Source organism: Erythrolamprus reginae, unplaced genomic scaffold (assembly GCF_031021105.1).
Source record: "Erythrolamprus reginae isolate rEryReg1 unplaced genomic scaffold, rEryReg1.hap1 H_48, whole genome shotgun sequence".
NCBI lineage: Eukaryota > Metazoa > Chordata > Lepidosauria > Squamata > Dipsadidae > Erythrolamprus > Erythrolamprus reginae.
In genome coordinates this window covers 140,383-165,252 of record NW_027248504.1, presented here as the reverse complement: position 1 = coordinate 165,252, position 24,870 = coordinate 140,383, and the positions used below count along the sequence as shown (strand labels likewise).

At 44.9% G+C, this 24,870-nt stretch overlaps 1 protein-coding gene across 1 annotated transcript in view; it reads right to left on the bottom strand.

Moving 5' to 3' along the window:
* Positions 1 to 751: 751 nt before the first annotated feature.
* LOC139155708 (myosin light chain kinase 2, skeletal/cardiac muscle-like) overlaps positions 752 to 24,870 on the bottom strand; it is a 29,703-nt gene continuing 5,584 nt past the window's right edge. Inside the window, exons 3-11 of the mRNA XM_070730962.1 lie at positions 17,739 to 17,844; positions 16,714 to 16,807; positions 16,430 to 16,539; positions 13,290 to 13,431; positions 12,462 to 12,532; positions 9,405 to 9,533; positions 8,631 to 8,783; positions 6,023 to 6,155; positions 752 to 1,485 (exon numbers count right to left, since the gene is read on the bottom strand). Coding sequence (XP_070587063.1) covers positions 1,405 to 1,485; positions 6,023 to 6,155; positions 8,631 to 8,783; positions 9,405 to 9,533; positions 12,462 to 12,532; positions 13,290 to 13,431; positions 16,430 to 16,539; positions 16,714 to 16,807; positions 17,739 to 17,844 — 1,019 coding nt within the window. The 3' untranslated portion in view covers positions 752 to 1,404. The remainder of the gene's footprint in view (positions 1,486 to 6,022; positions 6,156 to 8,630; positions 8,784 to 9,404; positions 9,534 to 12,461; positions 12,533 to 13,289; positions 13,432 to 16,429; positions 16,540 to 16,713; positions 16,808 to 17,738; positions 17,845 to 24,870) is intronic.

Genomic DNA, 24,870 nt, shown 5'->3' with positions numbered 1-24,870 from the left:
TCCTTCCTTCCTTGATGGGTAAAATAGCCGCCCCAAGTCTGCAGAGAGGGGCGGCACACAAATCTAATAAATAAATAATAAATAAAATGAGGACCCAGATTGTTGGGGGCAGCAGGCTGACTCTCTGTAATCCGCTTAGAGAGGGCTGTCAAAGCACTGTGAAGCAGTCTATCAGTCTAAAAGCTAATGCTCTTCCTTCCTTCCTTCCTTCCTTCCTTCCTTCCTTCCTTCCTTCCTTCCTCCCTCCCTCCCTCCCTCCCTTCCAAGGTGGGTAAAATGAGGACCCAGATTGTTGGGGCAAGAGGCTGATTCTGCAAACCGTTTAGAGAAGGCTGTAAAGCATTGGGAAGCGATCTGTCAGTCTACATGCTAATGCTATTTATTTGTTTGTTTGTTTGCTTGTTTGTTTGTTTGTTTCCTTGTTTCCTTGTTTGCTTGTTTGATTGTTTGATTCATTTTTATGCCGCCCTTCTCCTTAGACTCAGGGCGGCTTACAACATGTTAGCAATAGCGCTCTCTTTCTTTTAACAGAGCCAGCGTATTGCCCCCACAATCCGAGTCCTATTCTGAAAGGAGACCAAAACGGCCTTCCACAGAACCGGGGCAGGCCCACCTGTGATTTCTGCTACCGGTTCGGGGCGAAGTGGTCTGAACCGACACTATATCGTCCTACCTGTGGCTGGGAGGGGCTTGGGGGAACCAGGCAGGGTTGAATTTCCGCTCGGACCCCCAGTAACACTTCCACTCCGAATTTAAGCAAAGAAACCATTTTACAAAGGAGACAAAAGCGGGAAGGGATCCTCCAAAGGGAGGAAAAACAGAGCCGGGTAGCCGAAATCCCAACAGTCCTTTGCCCCCCCTCCCACCCTACCTACCCCTCCCCATTTCCGAAAGCAAAACCATAGCAGGAAGGCCCAGGCTACTCTCTGCGGCATACGAGAGTCCAGGCTTCGAAACAAAGCTTTGTCTGGGTTGCGTTGTCTTCCGACAGGTAGACGTGCCACCGAGCAGGGATGCCGGGACCCTCTTCCGCCTGGGTGAAGGGCACGTCTAGATGTCCTCAGAGGGTCCTTTAAAGCAGCCAAAGGGGCTTGGAGGGTGCAGCGCGCCACAGGAGCAGCAGTCTCCGTTATGGACTCTGGAGTCCTCAATGAGTCCTCACCAGGGAAATCCTTCGCGGGCTCACCTGCCCAGGTAGGCAGAGGCAGGAGGCCGGGCGGGCTTGCCAGGAGGGGGGGCAGCATCCGGGCTCCCCCCACCTCCGTTACTCCCCGCTATGCAATCCCTGGATGGCAGGGCACAACAAACGCAAAAGTGTCCAAGCTTCGGGTCGGTGGGTCTTCCTCCTTCCTCTCTTTCGCCCGGTACCCTGTTCCCCCCTCCTAAAGGCCCCCCTCCCCCAGTTCAAACCCCCAACGCCGTCAGGGATCCAGAGCTGGTGATTTTCTTGAATCGGTTGGCGGCACAAACGCCGATGAAGTTTTTCTGTTGGAAGGAAGAGGAGAGTGAGAAGCCAGGCAAGAAAAGAGGATGTCCGTAGCTCAGTTGGTTGTTTTCTGGCAGGCGTTTCGTGACCCAGCTAGGTAACATCATCAGTGCTAGGAGGGAGGGAGGTTTGTGCAGGAGGAGGGGGAGGAAGAGGGAGGAGAGAAATGTGGAGGGTTTTTGTCCTCTCTGAGTTTGTTTGTTTTCTTACAGATGTTTCGTGACCCAGCTAGGTAACACCAGTAATAGAAGGGAGGAGGAGGAGGAAGAGGAGGAGAAAGAGGAGGAGGAGGAAGAGGAGGAGGAGGAGGAGGAAGAGGAGGAGGAAGAAGAGGAGGAGGAAGAAGAGGAAGAAGAAGAGGAGGAGGAAGAAGAGAAGGGGAGGAAGAGGAGAAAGAGGAGGAAGAGGAGAAGGAGGAGGAGAAGGAGGAAGAGGAGGAAGAGGAGAAGGAGGAGGAAGAGGAGAAGGAGGAGGAAGAGGAGGAGGAAGAAGAAGAGGAGGAGGAGGAAGAGGAGGAGGAGGAAGAGGAGGAGGAGGAAGAGGAAGGAGGAGAAGGGGGAGGAAGAGGAGAAGGAGGAGGAAGAGGAGGAGGAGGAGGAAGAAGAAGAGGAGAAGGAGGAAGATGAGGAGAAGGAGGAGGAGGAGGAAGAGGAAGACAATAACAATGACAATGACTGCGGGGTCCTTGGTATTCTCTGAGTTTGTTTTCTTGCAGATGTTTCATGAACCAGCTAGGTGATATCATCAGTACTAGAAGGGAGAAGTGTTAATAACAATAACAACAACAGAGTTGGAAGGGACCTTCAAGGTCTTCTAGTCCAACCCCCTGCTTAGGCAGGAAACCCAACACTACTTCAGACAGATGGTTATCCAACAACTTCTTAAAACTTCCAGTGTTGGAGCATTCACAACTTCTGGTGGCAAGCTGTTCCACTGATCAACCATTCTCACTGTCGGGAAATTTCTCCTTAGTTCTAAGTTGCTTCTCTCCCTGTTTAGTTTCCACCCATTGCTCTAACCTCAGGTGCTTTGGAGAATAGGTTGACTCCCTCTTCTTTGTGGCAACCCCTGAGATATTGGAAGGCTGCTATCGTGTCTCCCCTGGTCCTTCTTTTCATTCAACTAGCCATGCCCAGTTCCTGCAGCCGTTCTTCCTATGTTTAGCCTCCAGTCCCCTAAATCCTCTTTGTTGGTCTTCTCTGCACTCTTTCTAGAGACTCAACATCCTTTTTGCATCATGGTGACCAAAACTGGATGCCGGATTCCACGTGTGGCCTTATCAAGTAGTATTAACACTTCACATGATCTTGAGTGAGATTTCGGTTATTTTTTGCTTCTGTACATGCACAGAAATCTTGCGCATTCATGTGTCTTTTGCTTCCTGCCTATGCACAGAAGCAAAAACAAGCTGAGATGCCCACGGGCACATGCAGGAGAAGCAAAGTTGCAGGAATGGGAATCCGTCCTGGGTCACATTATCCAAATCCAGACAATAACAACAACAACAACAGTCACTCATGCCCTCATCACCTCGAGGTTCGACTACTGTAAGGCTCTCTACATGGGGCTCCCTTTGAAGAGTGTTTGAAACTTCAGATCGTGCAGAATGCAGCTGCAAGAGCAATCATGGGCTTCCCTAGGTATGCCCATGTCACACCAACTCTCCGCAGTCTGCATTGGTTGCCGATCAGTTTCCGGTCACAATTCAAAGTGTTGGTTATGGCCTATAAAGCCCTTCATGGCATTGGACCAGAATACCTCCGGGACCGCCTTCTGCCGCATGAATCCCAGCGATCACTTAGGTCCCACAGAGTTGGCCTTCTCTGGGTCCCGTCGACTAAATAATGTCGTCTGGCGGGACCCAGAGGAAGAGCCTTCTCTGTGGTGGCTCCAAGCCTCTGGAATCAGCTCCCCCCAGAGATTAGGACTGCCCCCACCCTCCTTTCCTTTCGGAAACTCCTTAAAACCCACCTCTGCCATCAGGCATGGGGGAATTGAAACATCTCCCCCTTGCCCGTGTAGTTTTTGTGTATGATTCGATTATGTGCTTGTTTTTTATATATTGGGGTTCTTTTGGATTTTTTAACTTAAAACTGTAATTTAGATTGCGAAAGATTCGATTTGCTGCTATGTTTTGTTTACCATTGTTGTGAGCCGCCCCGAGTCTACGGAGAGGGGTGGCATATAAATCCAATAAATCTAATCTAATCTAATCTAACAACCAAGTTGGAAGGGACCTTGGAGGTCCTCTAGTCCAGTGTTTCCCAACCTTGGCAACTTGGAGATATTTGGACTTCAACTCCCAGAATTCCCCAGCCAGCAAATGCTGGCTGGGGAATTCTGGGAGTTGAAGTCCAGATATCTTCAAGTTGCCAATGTTGGGAAACACTGCTCTAGTCCAACCCCCCTGCTTGGGCAGGAGACCCTACATTGCTTCAGACAGAAGGTTCTCCAACATCTTCTTCAAAACTTCCAGACGCTTGGCAAGTGGCGAGTGGGAGTTGGGGGGGTATCACTGCTGTGGATTCCTTTTTGGGACATTTTTTGATGGCTGGGATTAAACTTGTTTTGGGAGGTTTATTTATACGTTTGTGCGAAAGACACTCGCACGGGGTACAAAATCCAGAAACGAAGGATGAAGTTGGAATGTCATATTTTTGGACCCGGGAGGCAAAACTGGAACCGTTTTCACTTGTTTTCAACCCAGAAAATTCCTCCCTGGGGTTAGGATGATTGCAGAGAGTTGTCGGCCCTGCCAAATTCACATGCAAAATTTGGCTGGGCAACGCACTCGTTGGCCTGCACTACAGCTTGGTCATCGAGGGCCACTCGGCCAGTGTCCGAGGAAATTCACATTTGCAAAACCTGACTTTGTAAGATAAGCAAAGTGTTTCAAACAGCCTTTCTTAACTTTGGCAGCTTCAATGATGTCTGGATTTCAACTCCCAGAATCCCCGAAGCTGCAGGCGTGGGCTTGAAGTCCCAGAATAACCTAGCTGACATGGGTGGACTTCAACGCTCAGAATTCCCAAGCCAGCATGACAGAAAATAACTCCCAGAATCCTCCTGGACAGCCTGGGTAGACTTAAAATCCCAGAATTCTCCTGGACAGCAGGTGTGGACTTCCACTCCTGGAATAGAATAGAATGGAACGGAACAGAACAGAATAAGGAATAGAATAAGGAATAGAATAAAATAGAATAAGGAATAGAATAAGGAATAGAATAGAATAGAATAAGGAATAGAATAGAATAAGGAATAGAATAGAATAGAATAAGGAATAGAATAGAATAAGGAATAAAATGGAATAGAATAGAATAAAATAAGGAATAGAATAGAATAGAATAAGGAATAGAATAGAATAAGGAATAGAATAAGGAATAGAATAGAATAAGGAATAGAATGGGATGAAATAGAATAAGGAATAGAATAGAATAGAATAAGGAATAGAATGGAATAGAATAGAATAGAATAAGGAATAGAATAGAATAGAATAAGGAATAGAATAGAATAGAATAGAATAAGGAATAGAATAGAATAATGAATAGAATAGAATAGAATAAGGAATAGAATAAGGAATAGAATGGAATGGAATAGAATAAGGAATAGAATAGAATAGAATAAGGAATAGAATAGAATAAGGAATAGAATAGAATAGAATAAGGAATAGAATAAGGAATAGAATAGAATAAGGAATAGAATAGAATAGAATAAGGAATAGAATAGAACAGAATAAGGAATAGAATAGAATAATGAATAGAATAGAATAGAATAGAATAAGGAATAGAATAAGGAATAGAATGGAATGGAATAGGATAAGGAATAGAATAGAATAGAATAAGGAATAGAATAGAATAAGGAATAGAATAGAATAGAATAAGGAATAGAATAAGGAATAGAATAGAATAAGGAATAGAATAGAATAGAATAAGGAATAGAATAGAACAGAATAAGGAATAGAATAGAATAGAATAAGGAATAGAATGGAATAGAATAGAATAAGGAATAGAATAGAATAAGGAATAGAATGGAATGGAATAGAATAGAATAGAATTCTTTATTGGCCAAGTGTGATTGGACCCACAAGGAATTTGTCTTGGTGAATCCTCTAACTAGAAAGAGTGGATCAAACTTTTGTGAATACTCCAAACTAGACGTTTTTAAGAAGATGTTGGATAACCATCTGTCTGAAGTAGTGTAAGATTTCCTGTCTAAGCAAGAGGTTGGACTAGAAGACCTCCAAGGCCCCTTCCAACTCTGTTGTTGTTGTTGTTGTTGTTGTTGTTGTTGTTGCTATTATTATTATTATTATTACTACTACTACTACTACTACTACTACTACTACTCTCAGATCCCCTTAGTTAGCATGGAGGGACTTCAACTCCTACAATTCCTCAACCAGCATGGGGATGACTTCAGATCCCAGAATTCCCCTGGACAGCATGGCTGGTGTTCAACACCCAGAATCCTCCAGGCCACCCTGGTGGACAACAACTCCCACAATCCTCCATTAAAAAAAATAAAACCAGCTATTACCTTCCAGCGACGTCTCATGACGTATTTCCGGAGCAGAACCTGAGATTTGAGGCGTCGGTTGACTCGCTTCGCCTTCTCGGCCAAGTTGTTGAGCCACGGGTGCTGCAGGCACTGAGCCGCACTCATCCTCCCCCTGGGAGAAAGGGAGGAAGGAGAGGAGGAGGAAGAAGAAAAGGAGACATTTACGGGCAGCCCTCGAGTTAAGACGGTTCAAAGCCTTGAAAAAAAGGGACTTAGGACCGTTTTTTCAGAGTTACCACCTTTGCAACTGTAGCACAAGCAAGTACCGTATTTTTTGATATATAAGACCCACCTTTTTCCTCCCTGAAAGAGGCTGATAATTTGGGTGTGTCTTATACTCTGAATGTAGCTCTTTTTTTTGCAGCCCTAACTAGCTTTTAACAATCTTTCCAGCTCTTCCCGTGCAGGCTGTTTCATTGTTTCTCTCTGGGAAGAATGTTTTCCAAGCCCTAAGTCTTTGCAGGGTATTTCTCATTGCTCTAACTTGCTCTGAATAAGTTTATTTCCAGCTCTAGGTGCTAACCAGGTGCTAACAATGTTCCCAGCTTTTACTGGCTTGCAAATCTTTCTTTCATTGTTACTCTCTGCAAATAATGTTTTCCAAGCCCTAAGTCTTTGCAGGTTTTTTTTTTCCATTGGTCTAACTTGCTCCAAATAAGTTTCTTTCCAGCCCTAACCAGGTGCTAACAATATTTATTTTTATTCATACAAATATAATATTGTATTGGAGTATGTTTAACATAATATAAGTATAAAGCAGAGAGAGAAAAGATAAAAAGAGACAGGAATAGTAGGCACAAAGGTGCACTTATGCACACCCCCTACAGACCTCTTAGAAAAGGGGAGAGGTCGATTGTAGATAATGTTCCCAACTTTTAATGGTTTGCAAGCTCTTTCATGGTTACTCTCTGCAAAGAAGAATGTTTTCCAAGCCCTAAGTCTTTATAGGTTTTTTTTTCATTGCTTTACTTGTTCCAGATGTTTCTTTCCAGCCCTAACCAGGTGCTATTAATGTTCCCAACTCTTACCGGCTTGCAAGCTCTTTCATTGTTACTCTCTGCAAAGAAGACTGTTTCTTTCCAGGTGCTCATGAGGTCCAGATAGGGCCGCAACTGGTGCACCAGGCGGACCTGGGCAAATGCCCCCCTCGCCATAGCCGAAAGATGGTGTCGTAAAGTCAGCTGTGGATTGAGGAGGACGTCCAAGTTGCGGACCCTCTCCAAGGGGGTCAATAATTCCCTCCTCCCCAGAGTGATGGACGGACAGATGGACGTGTCCTTGGGAGGCAGTACCCACAGCCACTCCGTCTTGTCAGGGTTGAGTTTGAATCTGTTGGCACCCATAATAATGGGTTTTTTAGCTTTCCTCTTAAATTATTAGATTTGTTATATATTGTTTATTGTTGCTGTGAGCCGCCCTGAGTCTGTGGAGAGGGGCGGCATACAAACCAAATAAATGAATGAATGAATGAATGAAGGAACGAACAAACAAACAAACAAACAAACAAACAAACAAACAAACAAATAAATCCAGACCCTGACAGCCTCCAGACTCTGGCACATCACTTCCACTGCTTTGCCGAGTGGCTACATTGACTACATAGAGCCTGTTTGGTAGTGGACTGCGCACCAGTTAGCGACCGCCATATTGTGCAATTTGCGCTCGACTGCGCTACTGGCAGTCCTATGGCACCGCCATCTTTTCCCACCATTTTTTAAAAAATTTGCTTTGTGCACATGCACAGAAGCAAAATCTCAAGAGAGGACGTGCGCACAAGAGAGATTTTGGTGATTTTTTTTGCTTCCGCGCATGTGCGAAAGCAAAAAAAAAAAAAGCCAAAATCTCTCCCTCTCACACGGGTCCCAGTGCAAAATTTCAGCGCATTTTTGCTTCCTGCGCATGTACAGAAGCAAAAACACACTGGAGATGCGTGCACGCATGTAAGACAACCGAAGCCGCATGCGCAGTGCACCGGTAGCAGCAGTAATGGCAATCCACTCTTGGACGGTGTTATTATTATTATTATCATTATTATTATTATTATTATTATTATTATTATTATTATTATTATTTAGATTTATATGCCGCCCCTCTCCGCAGACTCTGGGCCTTTGGCAATTAGCCCCCAGTGAGTTTGGAATGCATTTCAAACACACACACACAGTCACAAAGAAATTAAAGCAAGTTTATCAAGAAATCTTGAAAACACAAGCTCTGAGAGGAGTCAATAAAACAGGTCTCCGATAAACCAAGGATTCCCGTAAATCAACATCAAAATTCCCTGCTGCAGGAGCTGGCCCAGAGCCAACCACAACAGACGGTAGGCAAGATTGTGCGCTAATGCATGTCCTTTTACTTGTGGACTTCAACTCCCAGAATTTCTCAGCCAGCTGTTTCTGGGAGTTGAAGTCCACAAGTCTTAAAAGTTGCCACGGTTGGAGACCACTGGTTCTAAGGCCTCCAGGGTTGGTGGGCCAGGGCTGGCGGCCTTCTTGCCCCTGATGGACTGAGTCTACGAGGCTAATTCCCTGTTTGACCCCCTCCGCCTATCTGGGAAAGTTGCTCTACAACACAAACACACACGGACCCTTTTTGCTTGATGATCAAGTTGGAGACAAAGTCTTTGGCTTCGTCCGAGATGCCCTCAAAGGCTTCCTCATCGAAATTCCACTCGGCCAAGAGGACGTTGTTGAGGGTTTCTGTGTCGTTGTCACCCAGGAAAGGGGAGAAACCACTCAGCCTGGAGGGAGGGAGGGAGAGTAGGAGGGGAAGAGGGAGGGAGAGAAAGAGGGAAGGATGGAGGGAGTGAGAGAGGGAAGGAGAAAGGGAGGGGAAGTAGGAGGGGAAGAGGGAGGGAGAGAAAGAGGGAGAAAGAGAGGAAGAGGGAAGGACAGAAGGAGAGAGGGAGGGAAGGAGAGGGAGGGAGAGAGAAAGAGGGAAGGATGAAGGTAGAGCGAGGGGGATAGGAGAGGGAGAGAGAGGGAGAGTAGGGGGAGATGGAGGGAGGAAGAGGGAGAGAGAGGGAGAGTAGGAGGGAGAGAGGGAGGGAGAGGGAGAAAGAGAGGAAGAGGGAAGGACAGAAGGAGAGAGGGAGGGAAGGAGAGGGAGAGAGAGGGAGAGAGAAGGAGGGAGAGAGAAAGAGGGAAGGATGAAGGTAGAGCGAGGGGAATAGGAGAGGGAGAGAGGGAGAGTAGGGGGAAATGGAGGGAGGGGGAGGGAGGGAGAGGGAGAGGGAGGGAGCAAGAGAGGGAGGGAGTGGGAGAGAGAGAGAGAGAGAGGATGAGAACACAAAACCTGCAGATCAACCAGAATCGAGCTGGAAGGGACCTTGGAGGTCATCCAGTCCAACACCCCAACTCACAGCATATATGCGATCACCCCCATGCTCCACATGTCACTGCTGTAGGAGACCGGCTCATAGCTGACCACCTCTGGCGGCAGGAATTCCGGGGTGCCAAAGTTAACTTTTAGTTTTTCACGGGGGTTGAACCTGCAATGGGGAGAAAGTGTCGGTATTGGTACATTCGAACACACACCCTTTTCACACACAAACAGATACACCACAGGTGCACCAAATAGGTGTTCTGTCCAAGTGGTGAGGACCCCCCCCCCCAAGAAATAGGTCCACATACCCGGCTTTGACAAAATTTAACCCCGTAATTCTAATAATTTAGTATCAGAAAGATTTAACTGTGTAAAATGTATCAGCAAAGCAAGAAATAAGTCGGTTCGTATCAGCGGATCATTAAAGTTGACCTATCCAGATTCCTAAGAGGTCAGTAAGGGGCGACTACAAGTGCACTAGAGTGCCTTCCGTCCCCTGTCCTATTGCTCTCCTATATTCCTATACCTTTCTTCTATTCCTATATCTCTTCTTCTATTCTTTCATTGATATGTTCTATTCCTATATCTTCTTTTCTATTATTTCTTAGATATACTGTATTTTACTATGAGTATCTCCTCTATAACCTTCATCATGTATTTTACTATGTGTATATTGATATATACCCACTAAAACCCTCATTGTGTATTGGACAAAATAAATAAATAAATAAAAATAAATTAAAAAGTCTGAAATGTTTGCCCATGTTTGCCTGGTGTACCAGTTGTGGCCCTTTCAGGATCAGGAGGCTCTACACCCTCATCACCTCCCATCTTGACTACTGCAATGGGCTCTACATGGGGCTACCCTTGAAGAGTGTTTGGAGACTCCAAATAGTCCAGAATGCTGCTGCGTGAACTGTCATGGGTGAATCTCGGTCCATCCATATAACACCTACACTCCACGAGCTGCACTGGATTCCTATTAGTCTCCGGGCACAATTCAAGGTATTGGTTATCACCTATATGGCTCCGGGCCAGACAGGGCCGCACGAATCCCAGCGACCGATAAGGTCCCACAGAGTTGGCCTTCTCTGGGTCCCGTCGACTAAGCAATGTCATCTGGCGGGCCCCAGGGGAAGAGCCTTCTCTGTGGTGGCCCTGGCCCTCTGGAATCAATGCCCCCCAGAGATTAGAACCACCCCCAACCTCCTTGCCTTTCACAAGTTAATTAAGACCCACCTTTGTCGCCAGGCATGGGGTAACTGAGAAACCCCATAGCACATATAGTGTAATGAATGGCATGATTGTATGGTTCTTAATGATGGGTTTTTAAAATGTTTTGTTTCTTTTTAAATATTGGATTTGTATATTGTTGTGACTGTTGTGAGCCGCTCTGAGTCTCTGGAGAGAGGTGGCCTACAAATCTAATAAATTATTATTATTATTATTATTATTATTATTATTATTATTATTATTATTATTATCATGATCATCATCATCATCATTCATGGGACTGCCTCCTTCCACATTTCTCCCAGAGACCTATAAGAACACACAGAGTTGGCCTCCTCCAGGTCCTGTCGACTAAGCAATGCAAGTTGGCGGGACCGCGGGGCAGGGCCTTCTCTGTGGCTGCCCCTGCTCTATGGAACTAACTATCCCCCCGATGTCCATACTGCTCCCACCCTACTGACCTTCCAAAAGGCTATGAAGATCTGGCTTTGCCGGCAGGCCTTGGCGCCATGAATTGTACATCTTTCATGGCCAAATCATATTGAATAATATGTACATGTTGATTGGATGGCTGAGTTGTGAGTTATTGTTTTAATTTATATTGGGCTTCTTTTTATTGTTAACGGTATTTTTATATTTTGTTGTAAGCCGCCCTGGATCCTTCGGGATTAGGAGGCATAGAAGTCAAACAAACCAATAAACAAATCCAAAACTCCCAAACAGTTCTCTTTGATCAAATCTCTTTTTTTAAATTATTTTTTATTAATTTTTAACAAGTTTATATACACACAACATAAAACAGTGCATAGTGAAATGTGCCCACCACCCCGACACACACACATTCCCCACCACTAAATCGGGGGTGTTTCTTGTATAGTCCACTTGACCCAAGAGCAATATATCTGTTTACATATTATAAAGTGATTCCAATTTATTTCTTGTAGCTTGGTCTCGGATTCTGCTCGTCATATATCGTCTTACCTTGTCCCACTGTCCCATCAGCTGTCCCAACTCAGTTCCCTTATCCAAATTTATCCTTTTATCCATCATTTCAAATTGAATATGGTCCACCGTGTACCTGTACCAATTTTGCATTGTCCATTTTGTCGCATCCTTCCAACCCAAAACTATTACTGCCTGAGCGCTTTCTATTGCTGCTTGTTTTATTTCTCTAAATTCTCCCATCGCGTTGCTTTTAACTAATACTGCCATTTCCTTAGTGATTGTCGTTGATCAAATCTCAAACTAATGTGACTCACTCTGAGTTGGCAGGACGTCAAGATTTCACCTTCTTATTTTGTAATTCACGTAAATAATCCAAGAGCCAAATCCAAGCAATCATTGCTCACATTAGAAAATTGACTTCCGAACTCGCTCGTCATAAGACTAACCCTTAAATACCCCAAGGGCGTGACCAAGTGTTCCAGAGATTTATTCACGCAGAGACCTTCTCCTGTTTAGCCATTCCTTCCTGCTAATACTTCTGCACACTGGAGCATCAAGGAGAGGCTCTTCTTCTGAGTCACTCATGGGCACCTCTGGAGGTGCAGAAGGCCCTGGTTGGCCTTCAGCCTCTGACCCCACATCCTCTCCGACCTCCTCGCTATCAAATGCGGGTGCCAATTTACACTGGCTTAGGATACCAACTCACACCCATCTCCCGATCCTCGGTATCCGTATTCAGCTGCACAGGACGCAGATGGGCCACAACAACAGGGACCCTCTATCCCAGGGGTCAGCCACCTGCATGTGGCTCTTTCATCCCTCTGCTGTGGCTTCCTATCTCCCAGTCGGCTTGCTGAGGACTTTGGCCTGAGGACACGGTCAGAGGAAGGTCCAGCCGCCCTCCTTCCCACCTTACCTTCGGGCAAATCCAAAGTCGATGATCTTCACCATGTGGCCAGTAGCTGTCACGCAGAGGATGTTCTCGGGCTGCAGAGAAACAAAAAAGAGGGGTGTCCACACCAGCGTGAGTGGAATACGGCATCCAGTGTTGGTCACCACGATGCAAAAAAGATGTTGAGACTCTAGTAAGAGGGCAAAGAAGAGCAACCAAGCGGATTAGGGGACTGGAGGCTAAAACATACAAAGAACGATTGCAGGAACTGGACACGGCTAGTTTAATGAAAAGAATGACCAGGGAGACAGGATAGCAGCCTTCCAATATCTCAGGGGTTGCCACAAAGAAGAGGGAGTCAAGATATTCTCCAAAGCAGCTGATGGTAGAACAAGAAGCAATGAGTAGAAACTAAAGAAGGAGAGAAGCAACTTAGAAACAAGGAGAAATTTCCTGACAGTTAGAAGAATTAATGTGTGGAACAGAAGTTGCCTCCAGAAGTTGTGAATGCTCCAACACTGGAAGTTTTTAAGCAGATGTTGGATAACCATCTGTCTGAAGTAGTGTAAGGTTTCCTGCCTAAGCAGGGGGTTGGACTAGAAGACCTCCAAGGTCCCCTTCCAACTCTGTTATCCTGTTATTCCTACATTCAGCCTGGTCCCCTCTGTGGAAGCCATTTAATAATAATAATAATTAATAATAATAATTAATTAGACTTATATGGACCCCCAGTGGCACACTGCGCCCTCCCCCCAATTGATCAAGCCCACTTTTCCGCCTTCCGTACCATCCTGCCCTCCCCCACTTGTAGGGCTCAGCCCTTCCCCTCCCCCCACATCTGGGACTGCCTACCTTGAGATCCAGGTGCAGGACCCTCATCTGGTGCATGAAAAGGATCCCTTCACAGATCTGCCGCATGAACACCATGCAATCCACTTCGGTTAGTTGGTAATCCTCGTCGATGATCCGTTCGAACAGCTCGCCCCCTTCCACGCTTGGGGGGAGGAAGGAAGGAGGGGGGGAATATAAGCGGCATTTAAGTCAAATAAGTTAAATCGAGGCTGTGTCAAGATGGCCCATAATGCAGCAATAGCCATAGCCCTGAAGACTCATGTGCCGCTTCGCAATGCTCTAGAGACGCCTCCAAGCGGTTTACAGAGCTAGCCTCTTCCCCTCCCCCCAAAAAACAATCTGGGTCCTCATGTGATTGGCCTCGGAAAGGCTGAGACGACCTTGACCCTGGTGAGAATCGAACAAGTGGTGGTGAGCACTGAATTAGCCTGCGATACTACCTTTCAGCCACTGTGCCACCACGGCTTGGAAGGAAGGATGGATGGAAGGGAGGGGGGGAGGAAGGGAGGGAAGGGGGAGGGAAGAAAAGAAGGAAGGAAGGAGGGAGGGAGAGGGTGGGAGGAAGGAGAAGGTGGGAGGGAGGGAAGGAGGGAGGGAGGGAGGAAGGAAGGGAAAGGAAGGGAGGGAGGGAGGAAGAGGGAAGGAAGAAAAGAAGGAAGGGAGGATGGAAGGAAGGAGAGGGAGGGAGGGAGGAAGGAAGGAAGGAGAGGAAGGGAGGGAGGGAGGAAAGAAGGAAGGAATGAAGGAGATCTGGGAAGAAACAAGGAAGGAAAGAAGGAAGGATGGAAAGGAAGGAAGTGAGAGAAGGAGGGAAGAAAGGAAGAAAAGGAAGAAAGGAGGAAGGGAGGAGGGGTGGAAGGAAAGTGTGGGAGGGAGGGGAGGGAGGGAGAGAGGATGAAAGGAAGGTAGGAAATGAAGGAGGAAGGGAGGGGAAGGAAGGAATAGCAATAGCTATTGATAATATAGTGATAATATATGATGGGGTGATTTTGTTATAATGTACTATAATTAATTTATTTGAGTTCTTTTTGTTAGTTTTGAGTCGCCCTGGGTGAATAAGTGGCCATATAAATACCAACAAACCAACATCACCCTAGACCTCCCTACCACTTCACAGTCTTTCACTTACAACCATTCATTCTGGGACCATTAAAAGTTATAACACCACTGAGAAAAAAAATGCATTATGGCTGTTTTTCTCATTTATGACCCCTACTGTTTCCTGATGGTCACACAATTCGAATTCAGACCCTTGGCAAGTGTCTGGTATTTATGACGGTTACAGAGTCTCTCTCTCTCTGTGCGTGTGTGTATTTGTATATGTGTATGTATGTTTTCTGACCTTCTGACCAGTAAAATCAACGAGGAGAAGTCTGATTCGCTTAATGACCACATTTCTCCCAACACTCCTCATTGGTTGCCGATTGGTTTCCCGGACACAATTCAAAGTGTTGGTTATGACCTATAAAGCCCCACCTGGCATCGGACCAGATTACTTGCAGGACCGCCTTCTGCCGCATGAATCCCAGCAGCCGGTGAGGTCCCACAGAGTTGGGCCTTCTCCGGATCCCGTCAACTAGGCCTAGGGGAAGAGGCTTCTCTGTGGTGGCCCCAGCACTCTGGAATCAGCTCCCCCTGGAGATTTGTACTGCCCCCACCCTCTTTGCCTTCCACAAGAGACTGAAGACTCACTTATGTCGCAAGGCATGGGGTAAAAATCGAATAAATCAATAAATAATTAGATCTTGGCACCCCTGGCCAAGGAATGTGATGTATGCCTGTGATTTGATTGATTTTTAATATATCGGGTTTTTAGCTTATGTAGGTTTTTAATTAATTAGATTTGTTTTTGTATTTACTGTTTTATATTATATGATGTGAGCCATCCCGAGTCTTAGGAGAGGGGCAGCATACAAATCTAAATAATAATAATAACAATAATAATAATGATGATGATGATGATGATGGTTGTTAGTACAAGGTACATGGTTGTTAGGGTTTGCCATTGTAAACTACCTATTGTAGTCTCTTGTACTATCACTTTAAATATTTTGGGCTGGTTCGCCATAAGAGGGCGCCAGTACTCCTTCCCTCAATGATGCTTTAACGCTCATTCGCTTTTGCTTTGCCTTGAGGGGGGAGTGTATTTGCTTAGTGCTTATTATATTGGATGGCTTAGTGCTGGTTATGGATTGTTTCTATTTTGTATATATGTAAATAGTACTTATTAAGCGTAACTAAGTCTGTGTCTTTTTTTCTTTGGCTTTACCACACATCCACACTCTGTTAAAATTCTCTGCTCAGTGTATGTCAAAGGTCTCATAGCCTAGCTATACCAAGACATACCAACCATGATGATGATGATGATGATGATAATAATAATAACAATACATGGCATTGGACCAGAATACCTCCAGGGACTGCCTTCTGCCGCATGAATCCCAGTGGCCGATTAGGTCCCACAGAGTCGGCCTTCTCCAGGTCCCGTTGACTAAACAATGTCGGTTGGCAGGGCCCAGGGGAAGAGCCTTCTCTGTGGCGGGCCCCAGCTCTCTGGAATCAACTCCCTCCAGAGATTCGAACAGCCCCCCACCCTCCTTGCCTTCCATACAATGCTGAAGACTCACCTCTGTCGCCAGGCGTGGGGATGATTACCTCCCCCTTTTGTTGTGTTTTCTGACCTCTGTTGTATGATTAACTGGGTTGAATGTGTACGATTGTGTAGTTGGTGATTTTATGACATTGATTATGTTATATTAATGTTTTTTAAATTGACTGTTTAAATTTTATTATTAGATTTGTAATGTATTGTATTATTGCTATGTTGTGAGCTGCCCCAAGTCTTCAGAGAGGGGCGGCATACAAATCTAATAAATTATTATTATTATTATTATTATTATTATTATTATTATTATTATTATTATTATTATTGATGATGATGTGACTTGCTTTAACAGCGGTGATAAGAAAGGTGGTAAAACAAATGGAGCCTAGAATCCCTTAACCACGGTCTCTCTTAGCAAATGTCCATGTTGGGTTTCAATTGTGGTCATAAGTCAAGGACCACATGTACGTGTGAGATGGGGGCTCTGCCTCTGACCCCCCCCAGTGCCCTCCCCCCTTTGCCTCCCCCAACTTACAATTCCATGAAGAGCATGATCTCTCGGGGCGTCTCGATGGCGTCGTAGAGTTGGATCAAGTTGCGGTGGTTGAGCTGATTCATCACGTCGATTTCCTCTTTGGCTGTTTCCTGCCGGAGAAAAGCGGCGTCGTAGGCATCAAAGAGGAGGAGGTGGGTGGGCCTGGCAAGTTCCAGCGACCCAGTCCGCCAAGTTACTAACAGTTCTATTGAACCAGTCCTGAACCGGTAGGAAACCACTTCTGTCCTCCCTCAAGTAACACCTCCCAGGTCTCCCCCGCCTACCGTGTCTTTGGGGCTGTGCTTCTTGATGATCTTCACCGCCAGCTTGAGGTCCGTGTCCTTCACCGTACACGTACGGACCTCTCCAAACTTCCCCCTGGAGACACGAGGGCGGAAACTGTCCTGAGCCGAAATCTCGGCTAATATATGGATGTTTCTTATATTTGGGTTTTTAGGATATTGTAAGACACCCTGATTCACTCTGGAGAGAAGGGAGGGAAAGATGGAAGGAGGAAGGGAGGAGGGGAAAGATGGAAAGAAGAAAAGAAGGAAGAGAAGGAAGGAGAGAGAGAGGGAGGGAGGGAGGAGGAAGAAGAAAAGAAGAAAGAGAAGGAGGGGAGAGGCAGAGGGATGGATGGATGGGAGAGAAAGATGGAAGGAAGAAGAAGAAAGAGATGGAGGGGGAGGAAGGGAGGAGGGAGGAGGGAGGAAGAAAAGGAACAGAAGGAGGAAGGAGGAGGATGGGGAGGGAGAGAAAGATGGAAGGAAGAAAATAAGAAAGAGAAGGAGGGAGAGAAGGAAGGAAGGAAGGAAGAAGGAGGGAGGGAGGAGGAGAAATGGAAGGAAGGAAACGAGGGAAAGAAGGGAGGGAGGGGGAAGGGAGGGGTGGGGAGGAGGGGAGGAAGAGAAAAATGAAAGGAAGAGAAGAAGAAAGAGGAAGGAAAGGAGGGGGAAGGAAGGAAGGAAGTAGAAACGTACGATCGGAAGGGACCTTTGAGGCCTGATAGCTAACCCATTGCTTGAGCAGGAGGCCCTATCCTGGGGGTGTCCAACATTGGAACTTTAAAACTTGTGGACTTCATGTATGCACTGCTGGGGAATTCTGGGAGTTGAAGTCCGCAAGTCTTAAAGTTCCCAAACTTTTGCCCTCCTCTTCCTTTCCCCATTGTGGACCAATGGCTGTCCATCTCTTCTGGAATTGGTGATGGACCCCCTCCACCACATCTGGAGGCCAATCCTCCCACCGACGAATTCTTCTTGCTCTCGGGACATTTCTCCCGCAGATCCAACCTACTCTCTTTCCTTACCCTCCTAGGACTTCCTTGGTGTTCAGCTTGTAAGTATCTTTAAAGTCTCCAGTCCTCAGTGTGACGATGCGATGGGCGAAGGGCGCAGGTGGAGGGGGCGTGTCATCTGAAAGAGAGAGAGAGAGGAGGTCTTTGAAAGAGAAAGCCTCCCATTTCTGCTCCGAAACAGGGTTTCAATGCACATCCATGCGCAGAGAGTGACATCTATGGGCCACAGAGGGAAAGTTGCGACTGGGCTTGCCAGCAGCACCCACAGTTGATTGCATTGGGCTCAGGATTAAACCTGGCAAGGAACCAGGTGGCGGCAAATGGATTGTAGAATCATTGGAAGGGACCTTGGAGGTCCTCTAGTCCAGCCCTCTGCTTGAGCACTCTGGAATTCCAGACAAATGGTTTTCCAATCTCTTCTTTAAAACTTTCAGTGATTTGTCTGTCCTTCTTTTCCTTTCCTTCCTTCCTTCCTTCCCTCCCCTCCCTCCTTCCTTCCTTCCTTCCTTCTTTCCATCCCCCTCCCTCCCTCCTTTCTTTCTCTCTCCCTCCCTTCCTCTTTCCTTCCTCCTTCCTTCTCTTCCTTTCTCCTTCCTTCTTTCCTTCCTTCACTTCCTTCCTTCCCTCCCCCTCCCTCCCTCCTTCCTTTCTCCCTCCCTCCCTTCCTCTTTCCTTCCTCCTTCCTTTCTCCTTCCTTCTTTCGTTCCTTCCCTTCCTAATTTCTTGCTTCCAATGGACCACAGTTTAGGAGGAGTGGAAAGAAGTGGTCTAACTCAGAGGTCCCTATAAATTATTATTATTATTATTATTATTATTATTATTATTATTATTATTATTATTATTATCATTATTTATTAGATTTGTATGCCGCCCCTCTCCGCCGCGGCTTACAGCAATCATAAAAACAATATATAATGACAAATCTAATAGTTAGAATCTAAAATAACAATAATACATTTAAAAAGTCTAAAAAAACAAGAAACCCCAATATATAAAAACATACATACAGTCATATCATACACAAAAAACTACATAGGCAGGGGGAGATGTTTCAGTTCCCCCACGCTTGACGACAGAGGTGGGTTTTAAGGAGTTTACGAAAGGCAAGGAGGGGTGGGGGCAGTTCTAATCTCTGGAGGGAGCTGATTCCAGAGGGTCGGAGCCGCCACAGAGAAGGCTCTTCCCCTGGGTCCCGCCAAATGACATTGTTTAGTTGACGGAACTCAGAGGAGACCAACTCTGTGGGACCTAACTGGTTGCTGGGATTTGTGTGGCAGAAGGCGGTCTCGTAGATACCCTGGTCTGGTGCCATACAATATGATAAATATTGTAAAATATTACAATACTAAAAGAAATGGGAAACTAAAAGAATAATAATACTGTAATAATAATAATAATAATATAATAATTATTATTATTATTATTATTATTATTATTATTATTATTCTTTTAGTTTCCCATTATTATTATTATTATTATTATTATTATTATTATTATTATTATTTATTGGACTTGTAATTGGTTAGTAATATGTTATCAGTTTGTAATATAAAATTTATCTCTTCTCGTTTCTTTATTCTTTTCTTTTTCTTGTATGTTCTATTGTATGTTTTCAATGTTTTTTAATGTTTTGTTTTTAATAATATAAATACTATACTTCAATAAAAAGTATTAAAAAATAAAAATAAAAATTATCAGAACTAACATCACTCAAGGGACGGTTTAGAGGGGGAAAGAGGAAGTAGTTTGAGAAAGGTATATAATATAAACATTGTATAATATTGTTATAATAATAGAGTTTACAATTTTCCTTTTTTATTGTTTGTAGTTGATAAAGTCTTCTTTTTTTGTAAGGGTTTTGGAGAATACATAAGAAGGAGGAATAAGCACTCTGACATACCTGAATTACTTAAGGAGAAGGATATTAATTCAATAAGGTTTAAAGGAAATTAAGTTTGAATTCAATTAGATGAAAATATAGATATCTAGATTGCAAAATTAGAGGTCTAGGTTGGGGGGCCTGGATTGGCACCAGAAGTAATTAATTGGGAACTAATAATTTTGGAGGAGATTAATTATAAATAATTTACTAACTCGATACTGTTTTTATTATAATATGCAAATATTTTAAAATGTATTGAAGAAGCTTGTTTGGAGAAAAAAAATACACACACACCCCAAAAGAAGAAAGGTAGAGATGGGGGTGGAGAGAGGAAGGAAGGAAGGATGGAGAAAAGGGAAGGAAGTAGATGAGAGAGAGAGAAACACAAACAGACTGATAATTTGTAAATGTGATAGAGATGTTGACATGAATATAAAAGAATTAGCCAGAAAGATGTGATAATAAATGTCAAAGATATGATTGTATAGTATATGCATTGGTATATGTATGAATTTGGAGTTAAATAAATATATAGTGGTACCACTACTAAAGAAACATAGAAGACTGACGGCAGAAAAAGACCTCATGGTCCATCTAGTCTGCCCTTATACTATTTCCTGTATTTTTATCTTAGGATGGATCTATGTTTATTCCAGGCATGTTTAAATTCGGTTACTGTGGATTTATCTACCACGTCTGCTGGAAGTTTGTTCCAAGGATCTACTACCCTTTCAGTCAAATAATATTTTCCCCTGTTGCTTTTGATCTTTCCCCCCAACTAAACTTCAGATTGTGTCCCCTTGTTCTTGTGTTCACTTTCCTATTTAAAAACACTTCCCTCTTGGACCTTATTTAACCCTTTAATATATTTAAATGTTTCAATCATGTCCCCCCTTTTCCTTCTGTCCTCCAGACTATACAGATTGAGTTCATTATGCTTAAGACCTTCCACCATTCTTGTAGCCCGTCTTTGGACCCGTTCAATTTTATCAATATCTTTTTGTAGGTGAGGTCTCCAGAACTGAACACAGTATTATTCCAAATGTGGTCTCACCAGCGCTCTGTATAGGGGGATCATAATCTCCCTCTTCCTGCTTGTTATACCTCTAGCTATGCAGCCAAGCATCCTACTTGCTTTCCCTACTGCCTGACTGCACTGTTCACCCATTTTGAGACTGTCAGAAATCACTACCCCTAAATCCTTTTCTTCTGAAGTTTTTGCTAACCACTACTAAAAAACTTAATTCGTTCCGTGACCAGGTTCTTAAGTAGAAACGTTCTTAAGTAGAAGCAATTTTTCCCATAGGAATCAATGTAAAAGCAAATAATGTGTGCAAACCCACTAGGGAAAGAAATAAAAGCTCAGAATTTGGGTGGGAGGAGGAGGAAGAGGAAGAGGAGAAGGAGGACAGTCACTGCCGAAGGAAGAAGATGAGGTGAGGGGGAATCCAAAAAATCCAAAACTTTAAGGCTTAAAAAAAAAGAGGGACTCTGAGACGGCGAAGAGGAGCACGCGCCTCCCATTACACCCGGCGTGAGGCTGCTTCCCATACACTGCGCCAGAGAGAGAAACCCAGGCGGGCGAGAAGGGGGAACCTCCCGCTCCTTTGACAGAAAGGCAGCTGCTGCTGCCTGCTTCCTCTTCCTTCCCATGCTGAAGGGCTCCCCTCTCCTCTCGCTCACTCACTTTGTAGCCGACGTCTTTCCTTCACTGTGGTGACTCCTCGGTTTGGCTGAAGCCGAGTTGATCCGGCTGGGGCAAAGCGCCCCCTTTTGCCTTTTTCGTGCCCAGACGCTCTGGGTGTACGGGAGGCAGTGCGAGGGAGTCACCACAGCGAAGTGGTTTATTCCCTTTCCAAGCGCCCAGAGAAAGGAAAATGCTTCGTTCACTCTGGACTGCCAAAGCCTCCTCAAGTGCCACCGAAAGGCTCCTCTGGCAGCCCAGACGACAGCCTGGTGTGCTGGGGGGGGAGAGGGGGTAACAAGTGGACTCATCATGAAAACCAAGCTGTGAGCGCAAACTTGTGCATGAATGAACAGTCGCTCGCGCAGCCCAGTTGCAAACAGCCCACAGACCAGTGGTGGACCACTGGGCATCCCTGGCCTGACACTGTGAACTCCTCTGCATCACTACTGGTGGTCCTCACTTAGCGACCATTCCAAATTAAGGACGTGGTGCAAGAAATTTCCTCCTCTTTTTACCAAGTCTAGAAAAGGGGTGTTAAACTCCATTTCATGGAGGGCTAGATAATATTTCGTCCCGGGACCACAATTCTGCTCCTTTGCTCGAACCTCTAATGTTTGGAGATTGGCCTAGAATTATTCACAATACAGGCACCATATTTTTCAGAGTATAACGCTTCACCTTAGTTTTGGGGGAGAAAAATAGGGGGAAGATGTCAGGAATTAAAAATCCCTAGATAATTGGAGAAAGTAGGCCTCAGTTAAGAATGCTGAGTCACTCAGAGGCAGTGGAGCGTGCAGCAACCTAGCAATTATATGAAAAGTATTTAATTAGGCAAGAGCTCCCTGCTCTTTTCTCTCTGTCTGTTTGCTGTGAGCTGTGTTGCTGTTGCTGTTCATGAGACGTGAGCTTTGAAGAAGCTGTAATGCTGTATAAGTTGGTTCCCGTGAGTTATTGAGTTATTGAACTAAGATAGTTGTAGCAAGGTACTAGTAAGAGACTAGTTTATTGTATGTATAGTATTATTATTATTATTATTATTATTATTATTATTATTATTATTATTATTTTATTGGATTTGTATGCCGCCCCTCTCCGCAGACTCGGGGCAGCTAACAACAACAATAAAAACAGCATGTACAATCCAATTAATAAAACAACTAAAAACCCTTATTATAAAAACCAAACATACACACAAACATACCATGCATAACTTGTAATGCCTAGGGGGAAGGAATATCTTAACTCTCCCATGCCTGGCGATAAAGGTGGGTCTTGAGTAATTTGCGAAAGACAAGGAGGGTGGGGGCCGTTCTAATCTCTGGAGGGAGTTGATTCCAGAGGGCCGGGGGCCGCCACAGAGAAGGCTCTTCCCCTGGGGCCCGCCAAACGACATTGTTTGGTCGACAGGACCTGGGGGACCGCCAACTCTGTGGGACCTTATCGGCTGCTGGGATTCGTGTGGTAGAAGGCGGTTCCGGATGTATTCTGGCCCAATGTCCTGTAGGGCTTTAAAGTTCATTACCAACACTTTGAATTGTGAGTGGCTATGGAGTGTTGCAGAAACGTGGGCGAATCTAGGGAGCCCCACGATGGCTCTCACGGCCTCATTCTGCACGATCTGAAGTTTCCGAACACTTTTCAAAGGTAGCCCCACGTAGAGAGCGTTGCAGCAGCAGCAGCAGCAGTAGTAGTAGTAGTAGTAGCAGTAGTAGTAGTATAAAAAAGTAAATATATTTCCACAACTTCCTACTGCTGCTGTGTTTCATTGAATACTTCAACTCCTCTACTGGTCTGTGGCTGGCTGGCTGGTTGGGTTGTTGGGCTGGCTGGACTGGTTTGCTGCTTGGGCACAAACAGGCTAGTTTCTGAAAATTGCAGCTCTGATAGAAGAATCTGCCTACCAGGTATTCTCAACTGGTTAGTGTTCTTAGTCTGGTCAGCTTCAGCACATTATTTTATCCCCTGGTTAGGGCTAGGGGAAAACTTTATTCGGAGCAAGTAGCAATGAAAACAAGCCTGCAAAGACTTAGAACTGAAAAATAAAACATTATTTGGAGGGAGTAATAATTTTAAAAAGCCTGCAAAGATTTAGTGGTGGGAAAAAAAACCTTATTCGGAGTGAGTAGCAATGAGAAAAAAGCCTGCAAAGGGTAAGGACTGGAAAAAGACTTTATTTGGAGTGAGTAGCAGTGAGAAAAAGCCTGCAAAGATTTAGAGCTGGGGAAAAACCTTCTTTGGAGTGAGTAGCAATGAGAAAAAGCCTGCAAATAATTAAGGCTGGAAAAAAACCTTATTTGGAGTGAGTAGCAGTGAGAAAAAGCCTGCAAAGATTTAGTGGTGGGAAAAAAAAACCTTCTTTGAAGTGAGTAGCAATGAGAAAAATCCTGCAAAGATTAAGGATTGGGGAAAAAAACCTTATTTGGAGTGAGTAGTAATGAAAAAAAGTGTGTAACCTGGTAAAAGCCGGGAAGATCATTAGCGCCTCATTAGGGCTGAAAAAAGCCTTCAGAAAAAGCTACATCTGGAGCATAAGACGCACTCAAATTTTCAGCCTCTTTTATATCTTATACTTCGAGAAATACTGTAGTTGTGAAGGAAACTTCAGGTCATGCAGAATGAAGCTGCGAGAGCAGTCATGGGCTTCCCTAAATATGCCCATGTTACACCAACACTCTGCAGTCTGCATTGGTTGCTGATCAATTTCCGGTCACAATTCAAAGTGTTGGTTATGACCTATAAAGCCCTTCATGGCACCGGACCAGAATATCTCCGGGACCGCCTTCTGCTGCATGAATCCCAGCGACCGATTAGGTCCCACAGAGTCGGCCTTCTCCGGGTCCCGTCAACTAAACAATGTCGCTTGGCGGGACCCAGGGGAAGAGCCTTCTCTGTGGCGGCCCCGACTCTCTGGAACCAGCTCCCCCCAGAGATTAGAACTGCCCCCACCCTCCTTGCCTTTCGTAAACTCCTCAAAGCCCACCTTTGCCGTCAGGCATGGGGGAACTGAGATATCTCCCCCGGGCCTATACAATTTATGTATGGTATGTTTGTCTGCTTAATAATGGGGTTTTTTAAATATTTTAAATTGTAAATTATTAGATTCGTTATGAACTGTTTTATTGTGTTGTGAGCCGCCCCGAGTCTATGGAGAGGGGCGGCATACAAATCTAATAAATAGATCGATAGATCGATAGATCGATCAATCAATCAATCAATCAATCAATCAATCAATGCATCTGTTAAGTGAGTCTGACTTCCCCCGTTTACTAAAGGCATCATCATAGCCAGGCAGGGGTTCCTACTTACCGCTGCTACCGGTATGATGCACGCGCAGTTCTGGGTTACTGGCGGGTGCGTCCCACCGAGATTTTGCTTCTGCGCATGCACAGGAAGCAAAATCTGGTGAAGCAATGAGAAATCTCTCTGTTGGCCTCTGACCATTCAAAGCTAACACAGCCATGAAAAAAAAACCCACTTGCTTACCACTGTACCATTCACATGGTCAGGGGATCAAAATTTGGCCCTTGGCAACTAGTATTGTTGTGAGTGAGCCTAGATTAAGGTGACCAGATTAT